The 16,862-nt window shown below is 44.9% G+C and overlaps 2 protein-coding genes across 2 annotated transcripts; one reads left to right on the forward strand and one right to left on the reverse strand.

Moving 5' to 3' along the window:
* Positions 1 to 2,996: 2,996 nt before the first annotated feature.
* Positions 2,997 to 4,174, forward strand: LOC120707303 (chlorophyll a-b binding protein of LHCII type 1-like). The gene has a single exon (XM_039992182.1). The coding sequence runs from the start codon at positions 3,070 to 3,072 to the stop codon at positions 3,868 to 3,870; it is 801 nt and encodes a 266-aa protein (XP_039848116.1). The 5' UTR covers positions 2,997 to 3,069; the 3' UTR covers positions 3,871 to 4,174.
* Positions 4,175 to 8,092: 3,918 nt separating this feature from the next.
* On the reverse strand, positions 8,093 to 11,031 carry LOC120707304 (receptor-like protein EIX1). The gene has a single exon (XM_039992183.1). The coding sequence runs from the start codon at positions 11,020 to 11,022 to the stop codon at positions 9,622 to 9,624; it is 1,401 nt and encodes a 466-aa protein (XP_039848117.1). The 5' UTR covers positions 11,023 to 11,031; the 3' UTR covers positions 8,093 to 9,621.
* Positions 11,032 to 16,862: the final 5,831 nt, after the last annotated feature.

The following is a 16,862-nucleotide window of genomic DNA, read 5'->3' on the forward strand; positions in this document are numbered from 1 at the left end:
TGTTGCGCGGCATAGCACACACCTGTCGTTGTGCGGCCACCCCCTTGCACTTAGGCGATCAGCCGTCCATAATCTGTTTTGGATGGCTAGCCAGCTAAACACTTTGCACTTTGACGGCGCCCAAGCCTTCCAAAAGAGGTTTTCGAAGTTGGTGGAGGTCGAACCTAAGAATTGTGCGTCATAGGCCGACTTTGTTGTAAACGTACCATCCGCTGTGAGTTTCCAATCGATGTTGTCTGGGATATCAGGTTGAAGTGTTTCTTGGCTCACTTGGCACCAGGGGTCGCAATACTCATAAAAGTGGACAGCTGAGAAGCGCACATTGTGTAAGTCAAGATCACGCACCCAGTTGTTATTTACAAGCGCCTCACGTAGACTTCTATTTTTCTTTTTTGAGATGTTGTATACCGCTGGTGCTATGTCTCTTGGCCTGCGGCCATGAAGCCATGCATTCTCCCAGAATGAAATTCTCTCACCATTGCCCACTGTGATGTTTGTTGCCGCCGCAAAGAGTAGTTTGTCTTTGGTCGTGCATGGCGTTTCAGTATCCAACTATTGGCCTTGTTCCTTTTTGCATTGCTTCCACAGCCAGCGCAATCTCGAGGCTCGCGAGAATTTACCTAAGTGAAGAATTCCAAGTCCTCCTCCTTTTTTTTATCTTGCCGCTCTAACCCAATTAACTTTGCATTTTCCTCCCGTCAGCTCCTCATTGCCTGCCCACAGGAATTTCTTTCGCTTGTCGTCTAACAGCTTGAGGATCTCTTTTGGCACGCGCAGGGCAGAGAGGAGATGTATTGTTTGTGAGGTCAAAACTGACTTCACAAGGGTGAGTCTCCCAGCCATAGTCATGTTCCGGCCGTCCCATGCATTAAGCTTGCTTGCCATTTTATCCACCACTGGTTGGAAGTCCACATTTTTCAGTCTTGTTGTTGCCAGTGGGAGGCCAAGGTATTTAATTGGGAAGCTTGCTCTTCTTGCCGCGAAGCCGTTGAGTACAGTAGTAAGGTGAACCCCTTGGCATCGAATGGGGATGACAGTGGACATGAGGAAGTTAGTTTTCAGCCCTATTACTTCCCCAAAGTGATTGAGAATTGCGGCCAGAGTCTGGACCTCATCCTGTGCCGGGGCAAGAAAGAGTGCGGCATCATCAGCATACATAGAGATGTGGAGAAGCGGAGGTCGTCCTCTCAATTTACTAAGAGCACCCATATCAGTTGCCAAGTCTAAGATTCTCTGCAGTGGGTCAATTGCGATGACAAACAAGAGTGGCGATAGAGGGTCGCCTTGCCGTAGGCCTCTGCCATGATGTATCGGTGGGTTGGGCACGCCATTGAGGAATACCCTCGAAGTGGAAGTGGAAAGGAGTGCTGCGATCCAATTCCTCCAGCACAGTGGGAAGCCCATGTGCTGTAGGAGATTAAGGAGGTATTCCCATCGAACCGAGTCGAATGCTTTGGTGATGTCCAGTTTCAGAAAAAAGAGCCGGGGTCTTGTTTCTGTGAAAGCGTCGTGCCATCGTCCTCACTGCCATAAAGTTGTCGTGTATGCTCCTTGTTTTGATGAATGCACTCTGACACGATGATACAATGGAGGGCATGAATCTTTGTAATCTCAGTGCTAGAGCTTTGGTTATGATTTTCACAAAAGAGTGGATTAGACTTATTGGCCTGAAGTCTCCCACCGTGTCCGCGCCGTCTTTTTTTGGGATTAGAATTATATTGGCCGAGTTGATTAGCTGCAGATTAGAAGATCTGAGCGAGTGAAAAGCATTAGCTGCTTCCATAATATCATGTTTTATTATGTCCCAGCAGGCTTTGAGGAAGGTGCCGGTGAAACCATCTGGCCCGGTGCTCTGTCCCCTGGCATGTGGTCGATTGTGTTCTTGATTTCTTGGTCAGTGAAAGGCTCCTCGAGTGCCGTCATGTCATGCTATCGGATGCCCAGGAGCTCCCAGTTGAAGTCTGCATGTCGAGCTGGTGGGCGTCGCATGGCTTCGAGGAAATGAGCCTGTATCTCGGCCGCTTTGCCATCATGCGTAGTTACCCACTCAGCATCCCTTTTTTGAAGTCGCTGTATGAAATTATTTCTCCTGCGTGTGTTGGTTCGACGGTGAAAGAATTTGGTGTTGGCGTCGCCTAATTTTAATTCTCTCAGCCGGGCTGCTTGGCTGTGGCGGGCACGCTCGATGACAGCCAGCCCCTGTACCCTCAGCTTGAGCCTTTTACGCAAAGTTTGCTCCTCTGGGGAGAGTTGTCTGAACTCCTGTGCCTCATCAAGTCTCAATATCACTTCAAGTGCCATGTGAAGTTGCAGTTTGGCGTCCGGTATGAGCTGCTTGCTCCACTCACGAAGTGCTGTGGCCGTGACTGAGAGCTTGTGATAAAGTTTATGGAACGGCTCGTGGTGCAAGCAAGTTGCATTCCAGGCTTCTGTAACCACCTCTCGAAAACCCGGCAATAAACAACCATGTTTATTGAAATCAAAAAATACTCATCATAGTTTTCTAGTTTGTCCTTTTGTGCTATGTTAATTTTACTTTCAGGCTTGTTCAGATAATCCTTTCCAAAGGAGATTTCATCCTCTTCAATTTCCACCAAACCGTATTATGCAAGAAAAAATTACAGAAGACAGGTTACTTGTTCGTACGGACCAGAAAGCATGCACATGTGAGCAGAGCCACCTGTTGGGATCAATCAAACACCAACACTTCATTGATTACTTTTGACAATTAGCAAGAAGCACGTGACGACAAAACCAAGCCTATCTCATCCACTCTTTTTCTCCACAACGCCAAGTGGCAGTTCCTGATTAGCTCTGCCCATTCCTACGTGGCACACCCCGGGATTCTTGTGTGATAGGCCACTGGGCCCTGCCGTGCGCCACGTCAGCCGCCTAGCCATCCCGGCAAGGGCCAACCGGCCAATCCCAGCCCAGCGAAAGATGGCCTCCTATCCAATCCCCACGTATAAAAGCAGCTCCCGTGTTCCGACAGAGTCATCACACCCAACCACATTCTAACAGAGTCACAGAGCAGAGCGTCGCAGCAGCAAGAGCAGTGATCCGATCGACATGGCCGCCGCCGCCACCATGGCCCTGACCTCCTGCGCGCTCTCCGGCAAGCCGGCGGCCAGCGCCAGGGACGTCTTCGGCGAGGGCCGCATCACGATGCGCAAGACCGCGGCGAAGCCCAAGCCGGCGGCGGCGTCCGGCAGCCCCTGGTACGGGCCCGACCGCGTGCTGTACCTGGGCCCGCTCTCCGGCGAGCCCCCGAGTTATCTGACCGGCGAGTTCCCCGGCGACTACGGGTGGGACACCGCGGGTCTGTCCGCCGACCCGGAGACCTTCGCCAAGAACCGCGAGCTGGAGGTGATCCACTGCCGGTGGGCGATGCTGGGCGCGCTGGGGTGCGTGTTCCCGGAGCTCCTCGCCCGCAACGGCGTCAAGTTCGGCGAGGCGGTGTGGTTCAAGGCGGGGTCGCAGATCTTCAGCGAGGGCGGGCTGGACTACCTGGGCAACCCTAGCCTGGTGCACGCGCAGAGCATCCTGGCCATCTGGGCGTGCCAGGTGGTGCTCATGGGCGCCGTCGAGGGGTACCGCGTCGCCGGCGGCCCGCTCGGGGAGGTGGTGGACCCGCTGTACCCGGGCGGGAGCTTCGACCCGCTGGGGCTTGCCGACGACCCGGAGGCGTTCGCGGAGCTCAAGGTGAAGGAGATCAAGAACGGCCGCCTCGCCATGTTCTCCATGTTCGGCTTCTTCGTGCAGGCCATCGTCACCGGCAAGGGCCCGCTCGAGAACCTCGCCGACCACCTCGCCGACCCCGTCAACAACAACGCCTGGGCCTACGCCACCAACTTCGTCCCCGGCAAGTGAGCGAGCGAGCTCGATCGCTGTGTGAATTGAAGTTAGCGACCCGGCCGGGGGGTTCGCGCGTGTACCGTAGACGTACGTATTCGTATGTACTGCTACGTACTGCAGGGTGCACGAGTATCTGCGATGAAGAGAACCTGGGATCGCACAGGTTTGTTGTACAAGTAGCAGTGTATTTGTACGCATGCATGCGCTGGACGGATCAATGAAATACGCGCGCCGCGTTGTAAATTTGTAGCAAAATAATTTGTAATAAAATATTTTTATCTTTACCTATTTTTATAAAGAGCGGACCGTTTCTGCGGTATTTGACTTTTGGTCCGTTGCTAGACACCGACAGGTGGGTCCCGTGCAGTCGCCCTCCCTAGCTACCACCGCCTTCCATCTGGACTCGGCCACGCACAGCTCCTCTGCCCATGTCTTGTTCAACCGGGACTTGCGTCCGTCCGTCGCCTCCTCCGTGTGCAAATCGCTTCGTGTCCAAGTCAGGCAGAGGGTACAATACGGACGTGACGCCGGGACGCCCGCGGCGTAGACGACGACCACCCTCCCGAGCACAGCGGCCGAGAGGAGGGTCTCCCCGAACACTGCGCCCCCAGCAGCCGCGGCGGAGCCTCTGCCTCCCGCCCTCATCCTGGCGGTCCCAGTGCCTCTTTGAAGCTTCCGCCGCCGCTCGTTTCCTCCGTGGCCACCGAGCCGCCCCACGAGCAGTAGTGCGAGGACGAGATCAGGGTGTACGCACGCCAGCGATGGGTGCGGAGGGGCCTGCTGAGGTCGCGGCCACCGGCGTGGGTGAGATGGAGCATCAGCGCATCTCAGGAGAGCTCCGCTGCATGCTACCTTGAGGCTTGAGCATCGGTGGCTGCGTGAGCTGCAGCTCTATGGTTGCCGGCAGGGCGAGAGTTATCCTTCTTGGCCAGCGACATGCAGGAGGACGTACACAAAGTGCTCGACCGAATGCCCGAGCGGAATATTTGTAAATGTGAGGCTGACGGCCATTCATCCTCTCCCGGTCTCCCCTATCTCATGCCTTGCACCAAACCAAAAATCGAATCATCCCTCCTACTAAACAAGAATTAGGATTGCCCTATCCTGAAAAAAGGGACAAGAGCATCCTATCCTGCTAACTTATCTCGAAATCAAACACATGCCAAGTATGCTGGTGCCAGTAGCATGCGGAGCTAGATATTCTACTTATTAGCTACCTGTAGATATTCTACTTAGCTACCTGCACCTATCAGGCCATTAGCTACCACAAGGTGGGCGACAATGCAGAGTTATACTGAATTTTTGTTAATAAATTTCAGTGTATTTTCAAATAAAAATAAATTTCAGTTCTCGTGTTTTGAAAACAAAAAAAATACAAAATAAAATGTAAACTGATAATTAAGGTTATTATTATCCAAAAATCTTTAGAAAAAAATGATAATGGATTTTTCTAAATACTAAATATTAGAAATTGGAAGGTTGCCCAAGACTAGAAAACTTGAACGGCAGCTGGATATTCATAAGGTTGCCCAAGACTAGAGGACTTGAACGGCAGCTGGATATTAAAAAAAGGATACCATAGATAAAAAGATATAGATTGAATGATGGACTTGTATCGAAACTGTCGAATGGTTCCGAAGTTAATAAATAGTCTTGGTCTCGACACCGTGAGTGAACTCGATGTAAGAGATGTTTGACTAGCACTAATATACAACGGAAAGTTGCAAGGCAATACTTTGTGTCTTAAGAGAAACTCCAACAGACCATCTATCAAGTCCCATATCCCAAATTTGAATGGTGGAATCAAAAAGAACAATTTCAGCAGACTCTCTATTTGAGTTCCTAAACTAGGGAGGTCTCCAAATCTCCCCTCCCACCCCCTAAAGTATGCATAGGGAGCTCTCCATCTGTGGGCCCACTCAACAGCCTCTTGCTTCTAACTCCTAGGCACGTGCTCTGCTCCCCTCCTGTTGCACCGACCCCCTCGTTGTCCTGCCTCGAATGGAGAATCATAAGTATAAAATTTTCAAAAATATATTATTTCTCGTAGCAACGCATGGACATTTTTGCTAGTAATACATAAATTTGTATCTAAATTAACAATTGTTCCGACGATTTAGTAGGCGTTCTAATTAATGAAGTGTAGAGTTCAACATGAGCACGTCCTAGCTTAATGAAAACACAGGGAGACGTTTTCCCTTCCATGGTTTCGTTTGGCTGTCGCGGCAGGCGGATAATTGTAATTCACGTCATCACCGTGGCGGGTTGGCAGTCCAGTAATGACAATTTGGTACCAACCCAGTATTTTCATCCTTGTGATCACTAACTGCCTTTTCCCAAAAAAAAAAACAAAAAGCTTTCTACGATCAATAAGAGGTATTCCTACCAGAGGAAAAAAAAACTTTCTCAAATGTTAGGAGACAGGTGCAGCTGTTAAGGGAAAAAAAGTTGGGGTTGCAAGAATTGGTGAGTGCTGAGTGGTGACGACGACAAATGGAGCCAAAATCATGTGATGACCTGTGAAAAAGATCTATATAAGACTCAAAACCCATGCATCCGGAATACCAAAACTGAATTGTCTCACACAGAATGAGTCTTGAGTCTGAGACTGAAGCTGTCTCTGCCTGAAGAGACTGCATCTGAATGTTCAGAGACGAGGAGCATGTATATCCACTTCCACAGATACGTCCACTATAGAAGCCTATCAGTCACACCGGTCTGACTTATTGCCTCTAATTACATGGATCTCACTTGCTGTCACTTGAACGACAAGAGAAACCTACAATTACATCGACCTCTCTGCCCATGTGAATGGCACCTGGTCATGAGAATGATAGCTCAAAGGAAAACGCAATGCTTACGGCCATTCCCAAGGTGAGGAAATATCTTATCACAGGCCTTTTAGAAAAAGATTGTTCTTTAGAAAGGAAAGTTTTAGACACATCACTAATTTTAAGAAATTCCTTATTGCCTCTAATTACTTATAGCAATTGTAATTGAAAATTATTTATTACTAGGTTGTCTATATTCTTAACAAATGCATAAGCATTGAAACTAGAAAATTAGTATCACTAAACTTTTGATTGGTTTCATGCAGTGGCGGATCTAGAAATTTTACAAAGCTCGGGCCAATATCGCAACTGACCCGGACCAACAGCAAGTCTAATACTACCCCGCAAGCCTACCCAACAACAATGTTTGTCGAAAGTTATACAACAGTGCAAGGTAAGCTGATAGTCTGCACTCCACAAAATAATTTGTGCCTTTATCCTTAACTCTGCTCATGCTATATTTTTTGCCAGGCTTAACGGAGCTTGCACATGCATGTGGACTACGGCCGTGTTTGGTTGCCTCCCGTAAATTTTTTGAAAATGCATTTTTTTACATTTGAAGTACTAATCATAGACTAATCACAAAAATAATTACAGAACTCGTCTGTAAATCGCGAGACGAATCTAATGAGCCTAATTAATCTGTCATTAGAGGTTATTTACCGTAGCATTACTGTAGCAATTTAGCATCTAATTACAGCCTAATTAGGTTCATTAGATTCGTCTCGCCATTTACAGACAGCAGTCGCAATGCGTTTTTTATTTCGTCTAGATTCAAGTCTCCATGCAGGTGCCGGATTTTTTTTTTGGAATTTTGGTTTTTGCAACCAAACACGGCCTACTTCCGCTGGCGGAGCCCACACCATCGCCGGCCCCGGGTCCGCCATGTTTTCATCATGTGTTTGCCCATATATTTTTTCTTAGTATCTTGGATTGCTTTAATTATATAGATATAATAATATCTCATTAATAAAAATATTTATAAAAATATTTTTTTTGAGGAACATTAAAAATATTTATTTTAGGATGGAGGGGGTGTTACATGGTGGGTTACGCCACCGCTTGCTCCCTCACATGCTCGGCTTCGCCTGCACCCGAACGGCCTTCTCGCTTCTGGAGACATCTGCATCTAGCGATATTCCTGTCGATCCCTGCGATTCGTTTCAGGATGGGGGCGTCGAGCGTTTGAGCCTCGCTGAGCGGCCAGCTAGAGGCCAACTTAATTAGAAGGGGAAGTCTCCAATCTGATCGCATGGCGAGCGTCCCTCTGATCGTCTCCAGGTACGCCCGCTGCTCGCGTTTTCTCACCGAAATTTTAATGTATACTACCGCTGTAAAAACGGGAAAATAGGGTAGGAGTAATAAGCACAGAGCCCCTATCTATGTCGATTAAATCACGACCTGAATTTGCCAAAGATCACTTGTATTCATGAGTAGTACAAGTACTGCAAAATATTGATACATGCTAAAATTCCCACATTATTACAAAAAGAAGAACTTTCAGGAGCAACTGGTTCTGATTCAGTTCCGACTTACTAGTATCCATTTTTCTTGTCAGCGACGACAGCCAAGCCACACATAAACCCGGTCATATGAAGCATCGTAGAATGCGAAGCAAGCATTTCTCCATTTTGTCTTGAACAAGAAGATGCAGAAGACTGACCAGAGGCCCATCGCAAATCCGCAACTCATGCCGAGGAAAAGGAAAATGTTATCTCTTCCATCCTTGTGATCTTCTGGAGCAGCAGGGGTCAAGTTCATTTCAGGACATTTCTTTGTGGGAGGAGGACCGCAAAGGCCCGGGTTGCCAACATAGATTGATGCCTGATCATCGAGTACTTGCAGTTGATTTCCAGATGGTATCTTTCCTGATAGATTGTTATATGACAGGTTCAAGTGGCTCAAATATGTGAGAGCTGATAAGCTTGTGGGGATTTCACTGGATAACTTGTGTGATAGATCAAGGGATTCTACTTGTACCAAGTCACCGATTTTTTCTGGAATTTTTCCACTGAAGGCATTCCATGACAAGTTCAAGTTGTTCAGTGCAACAAGAGTACAGATCTCTGAAGGTATCTCTCCAGTAAGATTGTTACAAGATAAATCCAGATTTACCATATAAACTATTTCTCCGGTATATAGCTGTTCTTGACCCTTTGTGACTACAGTGAAATTGTCCTTATAGTCCATCATTTCATTTATATTAATTGCCATCCCAGATCTCATTGGGTTATCGTACTCGTCATCTTTTTCGTCTCTTAGAGCCATCCCCTTCCAATTACCAATAGATTTTGGTATGATGCCTGATAAGTTATTGTAGGCAAGGTCCAAATATTGAAGATTAATCAGGTTTGTGAGACGGAATGTGACCACAAAACTTATTGTGTCTCAACCGCATGAATGCCAATGATGGTAGCTTATTGCCAATCCATGAGTCTAAAGTCCCAAAAAATTGATTGTATGATAGATCGAGGAATATGAGTTGCCGGCAGTATTGGAGGAATAAAGGGAATTCACCAGAGAGGTTGTTGTTTCTTAAACTTAGATTACGAATATTCAAACCTGTCATATTTGTTGTGGATTCATGATCTTGGCAATCAGGAAGTGTTCCAGTGAGCTTATTACCCGAGAGATCTAAGAATCTTAGCAGTTGCAATTTACACAATGAAGATGGAATAGTGCCAGAGATCAAGTTATCATATAGAAAAAGTGTTCCAAGCCTGGGCGCTCCAAAATCTAGTGGTAGTGGCCCATATAAATTGTTTCTACTAAGATCGAAGTCTTTTAGATTTATAGGAAGCTTAGGTATAGGACCACTAAACTGGTTAGAACTTAAGTCCATTGCAGATGCTCTCATAAGTTCTATTTTAGGGGATAGGAAACCACTAATTTGATTAGTTCTCATGTTCAGAAAGTCCACCGAGGAAACCATAGTCTAAAACCAATCTGGGACCATGTCTGATATGCTTGTGTTTGAGATATCGAGATTGTATATATTTATTTGCCATCTAAGCCACGTTGGAAATTTAGGCCCCAGAAGGCATGATCGAAGTTCAAGCTCTGTCAGATTAAAGAGAGGAACCCAAGTCGAGTTCACCCTGATGGCTATGGAATTGTCAGACAGAGACAATTTCTCCAAGTTTACTAGGCCTGACAAATGTCCTTTATGTAAGGCGCCGTCTAGGTTGTTAGAGCTGAGTTCCAATTCAGCTAGATTTGTGAGCTGCCCTACCCACAGTGGCACTGGACCAGTGAGCATGTTACTGCTGAGGTAGAGCCTTGTCAAATTTCTGAAGGGTTCTAATTTGGCTGGTAGGCTTCCGGTCAGATTGCTATTGGGTAAAAACAATGTTTTTAATTTATTCCATGAACAACTTGGTAAACGATTGAAGAATTCCGTTATACTCCCATTGATGTTGTTGCCAGACAAATTTAAGTCTTCCAAATTACAAAGGTTTTTCAGGTTTGATGGTATCATACCCACTAGGTTATTTACTGATAAATCAAGGTGCACCAAGGAGGTCATATTCCCTAACTCATATGGAAATGGGCCGTGCAATTGGTTGTATGAGACATCAAGTTGCTTAAGGCTACGCAAATCCCAAAACCAGGGTGCGATACGCTTGTGGAAATTGTTATCCGAAATGCTGAGAGATTCAAGAGATGTTAGATTTGAATGCAAAAGAGAATCAGGGCTGGTGCTAAGCTCACACAAAGAAAGATCAAGGCTTACAAGAGAAGGAAGCTTGTTAACCACGGAAACCCAGTTGGTGATGGTACTGAGGTTGACCCAGCTCATGTCGAGGTGCTGAAGGGAAGATAACCGTGACAGCCAGGTGATATCCGTGGAGTGCGTGTTACCCCAAATGGAATCAAGGTTCAAGTACCGCAGGTTGGAGAGGTTACCCAGCTGTGGTGGTATCCTTCCAACAAAACTCAACTGTGATAGGTCAAGATATCTCAAACCATGGAGAGAGCCCAAGAACTCCGGTATTTGCTCCTTGTTAAACCTGTTGCAGCTAAGATCGAGATACTGTAAGTGCTGCAAACCAATCAGTGAGGAGCTTATCTTACCTCTAAGCGCTTGCACATCACAGTTGAGATCAGGGCCTTGCAGATCGAGCTTAACAACATGACCAGTTGTGTTGCTGCACTGGACACCCTTCCATTGGCAGCAGTTGCTACCTTCCCATGATGAAAGACGGTCTGTAGGGTCTGATAGGCCAACTCTAAACGTAAGGAGAGCTGACCGCTCATGGGCTATACACTTCTTGACGGTACCATTTGTCTGGGTAGATGCCTGTGTGAAGCTCTTGGTGTGGGTAAAAACGAGCATGGCTATGGCTACTGGCGCGCTAACGCCGCGCCTGCAGAGAAGACGTGTGTATGGACTATATTATCATTTATCAGCATTAGTGTAGTATAATTAATTAATTGTGCCTTTACGGCTGCAGTACAACAGTTGAAACAATAAAAATACTAACCCCGTATAAGACATGCAGAGTTGCCGACTTAGGGTCTATTTGAATTAGCTAAAGTTAGGTGCTAAACTTTATCATCTACTCTCTCCATTCTGAAATTTAAGGTATTAAAGAGTTTAAAATTTGTAACCATGCAAGACATTCTAAGTTTCTTTTTTATCTCTCTCCCCCATTAATTCCAGTGGGCTAGGAAATAATAAAAGGAATGAAGATCTCTTAGATTTTAGTTCGACAATCAATAGCTAGCTGACCCATCTAAAAAACTAATACCTGGCTGATAATCCTGCAATTAATCAATGAAATATCGAACTAATGAGGGGTACATGCATTTTTTCCCCATCTTTTTATTTTGTTGGCAAAAAGTTACAACGCCCTACATTTCAGGATAGAGAGAGTACTTCGTATTAACAATCATACCCCATACTAAAGTTTTTGAATTTTTGCAAAAGGTTAGCCCACCCTAGCACTGTAGTTTGAAGAAGTTAGTGCTAAAGTTTAGCACTTTTAGATATTAGCACCTAGATCCAAACAACCACTTATAAATAGGATGTAGGTCAGACTAAAGAAAAAAGCGTGGACCAAGGATCTATTTGGAGGAGTTAAAAATGAGTGGTAACTTTAGCACATATTAGCACTCATAGACATGCTAAAGTTGAGTGTTGGCTAAAGATTAGCTCACCCAATTAGCACTTCCATTTGGAGTGCTAAAATTTAGCACCTGCACCTATTAACATTTGGATTCAAACAGAGCTAACTTGGGAGTTATACGATTTGCGAAGCACGTGCATAGAAAAAGATGTAGTTCCGAAATTGAGAAAAAAAAATGTAGTTCCGAAATTGAAACAAACAATAGCAGCTCTCTTGTAGGCGGCAAGAGGTTGAACACGGTGGAGGCAGATATGTGCTCTGAGCGCCTGTATCACCTTCATATTGGTCAGCGCCCGTTCACTGCAGGTCTGCAAAGAGCACGGGATGGCAAAGGGTCCATGTTGAGCGAGGCGAGAGGGAAATTTTAGCGAGGCAAGGAGGGTGCTTGATGCCTCGGCGGGTGATGCGCACATGACCGGGCAGGTTGGGCCCACAAGTGCGTGCGCGATACCCATCTACCGCACCCTGGAAGGCTGCCACGCCCAGCGGACACGCAGCGCCATAGCACAGGCGAAATAGCTGAGGCTCTTGTTGGCCTCCGTCTGGTTCAGCGTGGGGTGGGGGCCAGCGGTGCCGCGCCGCTGCAGCGCGGCACGTGGGCACTGCAAAAGCATGGGCCGTGTCGCACGCCTCTCTCCACAGGCGGTCTCACCTTTTCAACGCAGCAGGGTTACGTGGCGGGTCATGGGCGTCCGGTTCCTCACAAGCTTCCCTCTCCGGGGTGTATAGTATCTAGAGTATTTGGATGAAGATGTGAAGCATACCCGTTGTTGCTTTGCTTTGGGCCCTGTTTGATTTCCCTATCACACCTATCGCACACGATTCCCGAAAAAAGAATCTCACATGCATGGAGTATTAAACGAAATTTATTTGCAAAACTTTTTCACGGATGGGTGTAACTTTTTACGACGAATCTAATGACAGTAATTAATTGATGATTGACTACAGTGATGCTACAGTAATCATCCTCTAATCGCGCGGTCAAAAGTCTCATTGGGTTCGTCTCGCGAAGTAGCGCAGAGTTGTAGAGTTAGTTTTATAAATTACTTTTATTTAGTATTCCAAATTATTGATCAAAATTTTTGTGATACTTGTGCTACTTGAAACCAAACAGAGCCTTGAAACTCTCTGTTCTTTTTGCGGAGGAGCGATTTGGTCTGGGGACTCTGGATTACAGCACGTTATGGTGCTATTTAGGAACTCTGGTATTTCCGGCCTTTCAATTGGTCTGCAGGTAGGCACTGTTCTTCGAGAAATTTCTCCCGGAATGCTTCTGGTTGTCATCTGATGTGCATGCAGTTTCCTAGTTGCTACCGGTGACGTGTATCTGCAGAGACTGAAAGGACGCCGGTGGGCCTCTGCCTTTTATTGCTGGGACTTGAAATTAAGCGAGCACATTGATTGATGGAGAAATGTAGCACACCAGCGACGACTTCAAAGACCAGGGCTGTGTGTTTAGTTTCAAAATTTCTCACTCCAAATTTTATTATTCATCTATCACATCAAATTTTTAGTACTATGTATGGAACATTAAATATAAGTAAATAAAAAACTAATTGCATAGTTTTGATGTACACGATGAGACGAATTTTTTGAGCCTAGTTAGGTTATGGTAGGACAACAATTATCACAAACAAACGATGAAATATACTACAGTATTCGTTTTGACTCATTTTACCACTATTTTGCGGATCTAAACACAGCCCAACTAGAGTTCCAATCCGTGGATGAAGACCAGCTGGAGTTCCAATCCGTGGTGACATCCATTGACAAATAGGTAAGGATGAAAACAGATCAGATTCGTATAGATACTGATTCAGTCGGATAATCCATCTTCATATTTAGTTCTCGTTTCCATCTTGGAAGCGGATCGATTCGTACGGATTCAGATATCCATTTTATATTTCCTTCCCGTCCCATTCCTACGAATATGCATGGCGAGCTTTAGTTTCGTAGTATTTTGAGCAGAATCGAGCTAACAAAGCGTTAAAGTCGCTAACAATATAATATATATTCAGTATCACAGTCCAGAATAAGAAGATATGATGAAGTACTGTGTGGGTGTCCTCTAGCAAGTTAATCTTGCTGGCTGTTCATGTTCGTGGCTAACAAAGTAACAAGTCATTTTTTTCTTACTTCTTACTTGAAGTCTAAGATCGCCCCATAAACAAAAAAAAAGTCTAAGATCTTAGAACACGCCAACGACGAATTGACGAATTTGGTCTGAGGACATGGAATTCCAACTGATCACTGGTGTTAGAATACCCTTGTTTGGTTTCTTCTAATCTAATCTCTTCTAGAAAAGAATCTCATATGTATAGGCTACTAAATAAAATCTATTTGTAAAATCTCTTTAGGGATGAGTCTAATTTTTCACGAGAAATTTAATGACGGTAATTAATTAATAATTAGCTACAATGATGCTACAATACTATTCTCTAATCATGTGTTCAAAGGTCTTGTTAGATTTTTCAGAGTTCCTAGTGCAGGGTTTTGAAGTAGATTTTATAAACTGATTTTATTTGACACCGTAATTAACAATTAAAGTGTTACTGTTCCTAGAATTCTAGGAAACCAAACAAGCCCTACCCTATAATAAGCACGCGGAAGCAAGATTGACCTACCGAGATGACATATGCGAGAGACAAAGATTGACCTACCGAGATGACATATGCGAGAGACAAGACGATATTTATTGGCTAGGTTCAGTTGAAACAATGACTATCCCCGAGGCAATGACTACGAGTGCTCTTCTCATATTTATGAGGAGCTCGGACAACATAGTTTAATATGAACTCTACACCATGCATACCGCTAATACAACTCCAAGATCAAACGTAACCGATCACAATTCCAACTAGAATAAATGAAAACTCACAAAAGTATCGGAATGGCGAAGAAATTAAGCTTGGCCAACAATCGCCTTGCACCTCGGACCGTGCCACTATTGCGCCCATCGCCGTGGCTAGGCGCATCCTCCGGCGAGGGCCAGGGCAAGGCCATGTAAAACGATCCCCCACTCCCAGCAGTGTTGATGGGCCGTTTAGTTCCAAACAAAATTTTTTTTGGATGTCACGTCAATAGTTTGACCAGATGTCGGGAGGGCTTTTCGGACACTAATTAAAAAACTAATTTCAGAACTCACTTGGAAACCACGAGACGAATCTTTTGAGGCCTTTGACCGCATCATTAGCACATGTGGGTTACTGTAGCACTTATGGCTAATCATGCACTAATTAGGCTTAAAAGATTCGTCTCGTCGTGTACATCCAAACTGTGTAATTAATTTTGTTATTTAATTATATTTTGTGCTTCATACATATGTTTAAAGAGGAGGTGAAAATTTTTGGATGAAAATTTTTGATAACTAAACGGCCCCTGATTTGCATTAGCCGATTGACATCTTCTCCCATCCACTACGTAACAAAAGACTAATAGTGACGGGCGTCATCTCCTTAAGGTAACGGGTATCGTGCCCGTCACTTGTAAATCGTTATTGATTAGAACAGAAAAGTGACGGGCAAAAGCCCATCATCTATGTACGTAAAAGGTGACGGGCATCAGTATGAGCCATCACCTATGGTATTCTTAGCCCTTTACCTATGTCAACACATAGGTGACGGGCATCATTTTTGCGCCTGCTAAAATAAATATTTACAGCGTGAATAAAAGTCAAAAAAATATTTTCTTTTTCCCATCGCAAGTCACACGATTTTTTGCGCGAATATGACGTGCTTGACTGTTGTCCGTCACCTATATCAAACTTATAGGTGACCGGCCATAAATGTGGCCCATCACCTATAACAAAGGTGACGTGCTTTGATGTTACACGTCATCTATATCATAACAAAGGTGACGGGCAATGTTTTAGATAGACCACCAAGAAGTAAAAGGTAACGTGCATCATCTTTGCGCGTCATCCAAATAATAAAAGTGACATACAACAATAACATGTTACCTTTGTGTACATTACTATAGGTAAGTGCTGGATATCGAACTAGTTCGGCTTGGCTCAACTCGATCTGGCTCATTAAAATAGCATGCTGGCTCGGCTCGTCTGCCAGCTCGAGCTGTCTCGTTTACCTCCTGACCTGAGCCAACTCGGAAACATGCTCGCGGAGAAGAGGGCTCGAGGCGGCGAGGCCGTTTGTGACCAGCAGCAGCACAATTCGACGCAACCAAACAGCTCTGCCGCACTGGCTTAAAGGGATCAATAAACCAAACACACGCACGGTGAACGGAGACCAGGCTCCGGCTGGCCTGTCTTATATGTTCTACCAGGCCCGCGGAAGGCTATATATCACCTAGGCTACAGATGTAGGATCCATCGCCTAAAGTCTGAAGCACGATTGGACCGCTTTTAATTCTATTTGGCCCAACAACATTGTATGCAGTCATTTAATCTTTATTCTTAGGCCAGTTTTATTGGGAGTGTCATCGACATAATTATCAAGATTGAAAACTTGAAAACTGTGCCAGTGGAGTGTTATGGTAATAACACTCCTCTCACATTTCATGATACTTATCTCTTCTCTCTTCTCATACTACTGGTATATATTACCAAATTTAATATCTATGACACTCCTATCATACTCCCATTGAGAGTGGCCTTACTGCGAGTAAACTTTGCTTTCTCTTTCCTATGCGAGCTTCGGCATGCAAATCAGTTGGCCAACTGCACGCAGCATGCATGCATAGCCGTACCTTATCTTCCATTTAGTTTATTATTTGTACTACTGTTTTGATTGTTTCCTTTTCTTTATTCTTTCTATTTATTTCCTTTATTTTTTATTCTAAACCTGCATACACAAATTTATTTTAATATATAAATAAGCTCTCATATTCTTCTGTTCACATTTAAGACCAATTCATACTCAATGTATACTAATTTATCTATATTGTAGATTCATAAATTAGTGTGTCAAAATGATTTGTTCACTTTTATATGCTAATTTGTCTTCATGTAAAATTATTTAACTACATGTAACTAATTTGTTCATTTTTTAGATTAAATTGTTCCGTAACGTTGACTTATTTGTTCGTGATA

This window comes from Panicum virgatum, chromosome 5K (genome assembly GCF_016808335.1).
Source record: "Panicum virgatum strain AP13 chromosome 5K, P.virgatum_v5, whole genome shotgun sequence".
Taxonomy (NCBI): domain Eukaryota; kingdom Viridiplantae; phylum Streptophyta; class Magnoliopsida; order Poales; family Poaceae; genus Panicum; species Panicum virgatum.

What these genes read in the sequence shown, in the direction of transcription:
- LOC120707303 (XM_039992182.1), top strand. Translation starts at nt 3,070, where the DNA reads ATGGCCGCCGCCGCCACCATGGCCCTGACCTCCTGCGCGCTCTCCGGC.
- LOC120707304 (XM_039992183.1), bottom strand. Translation starts at nt 11,022, where the DNA reads ATGCTCGTTTTTACCCACACCAAGAGCTTCACACAGGCATCTACCCAG.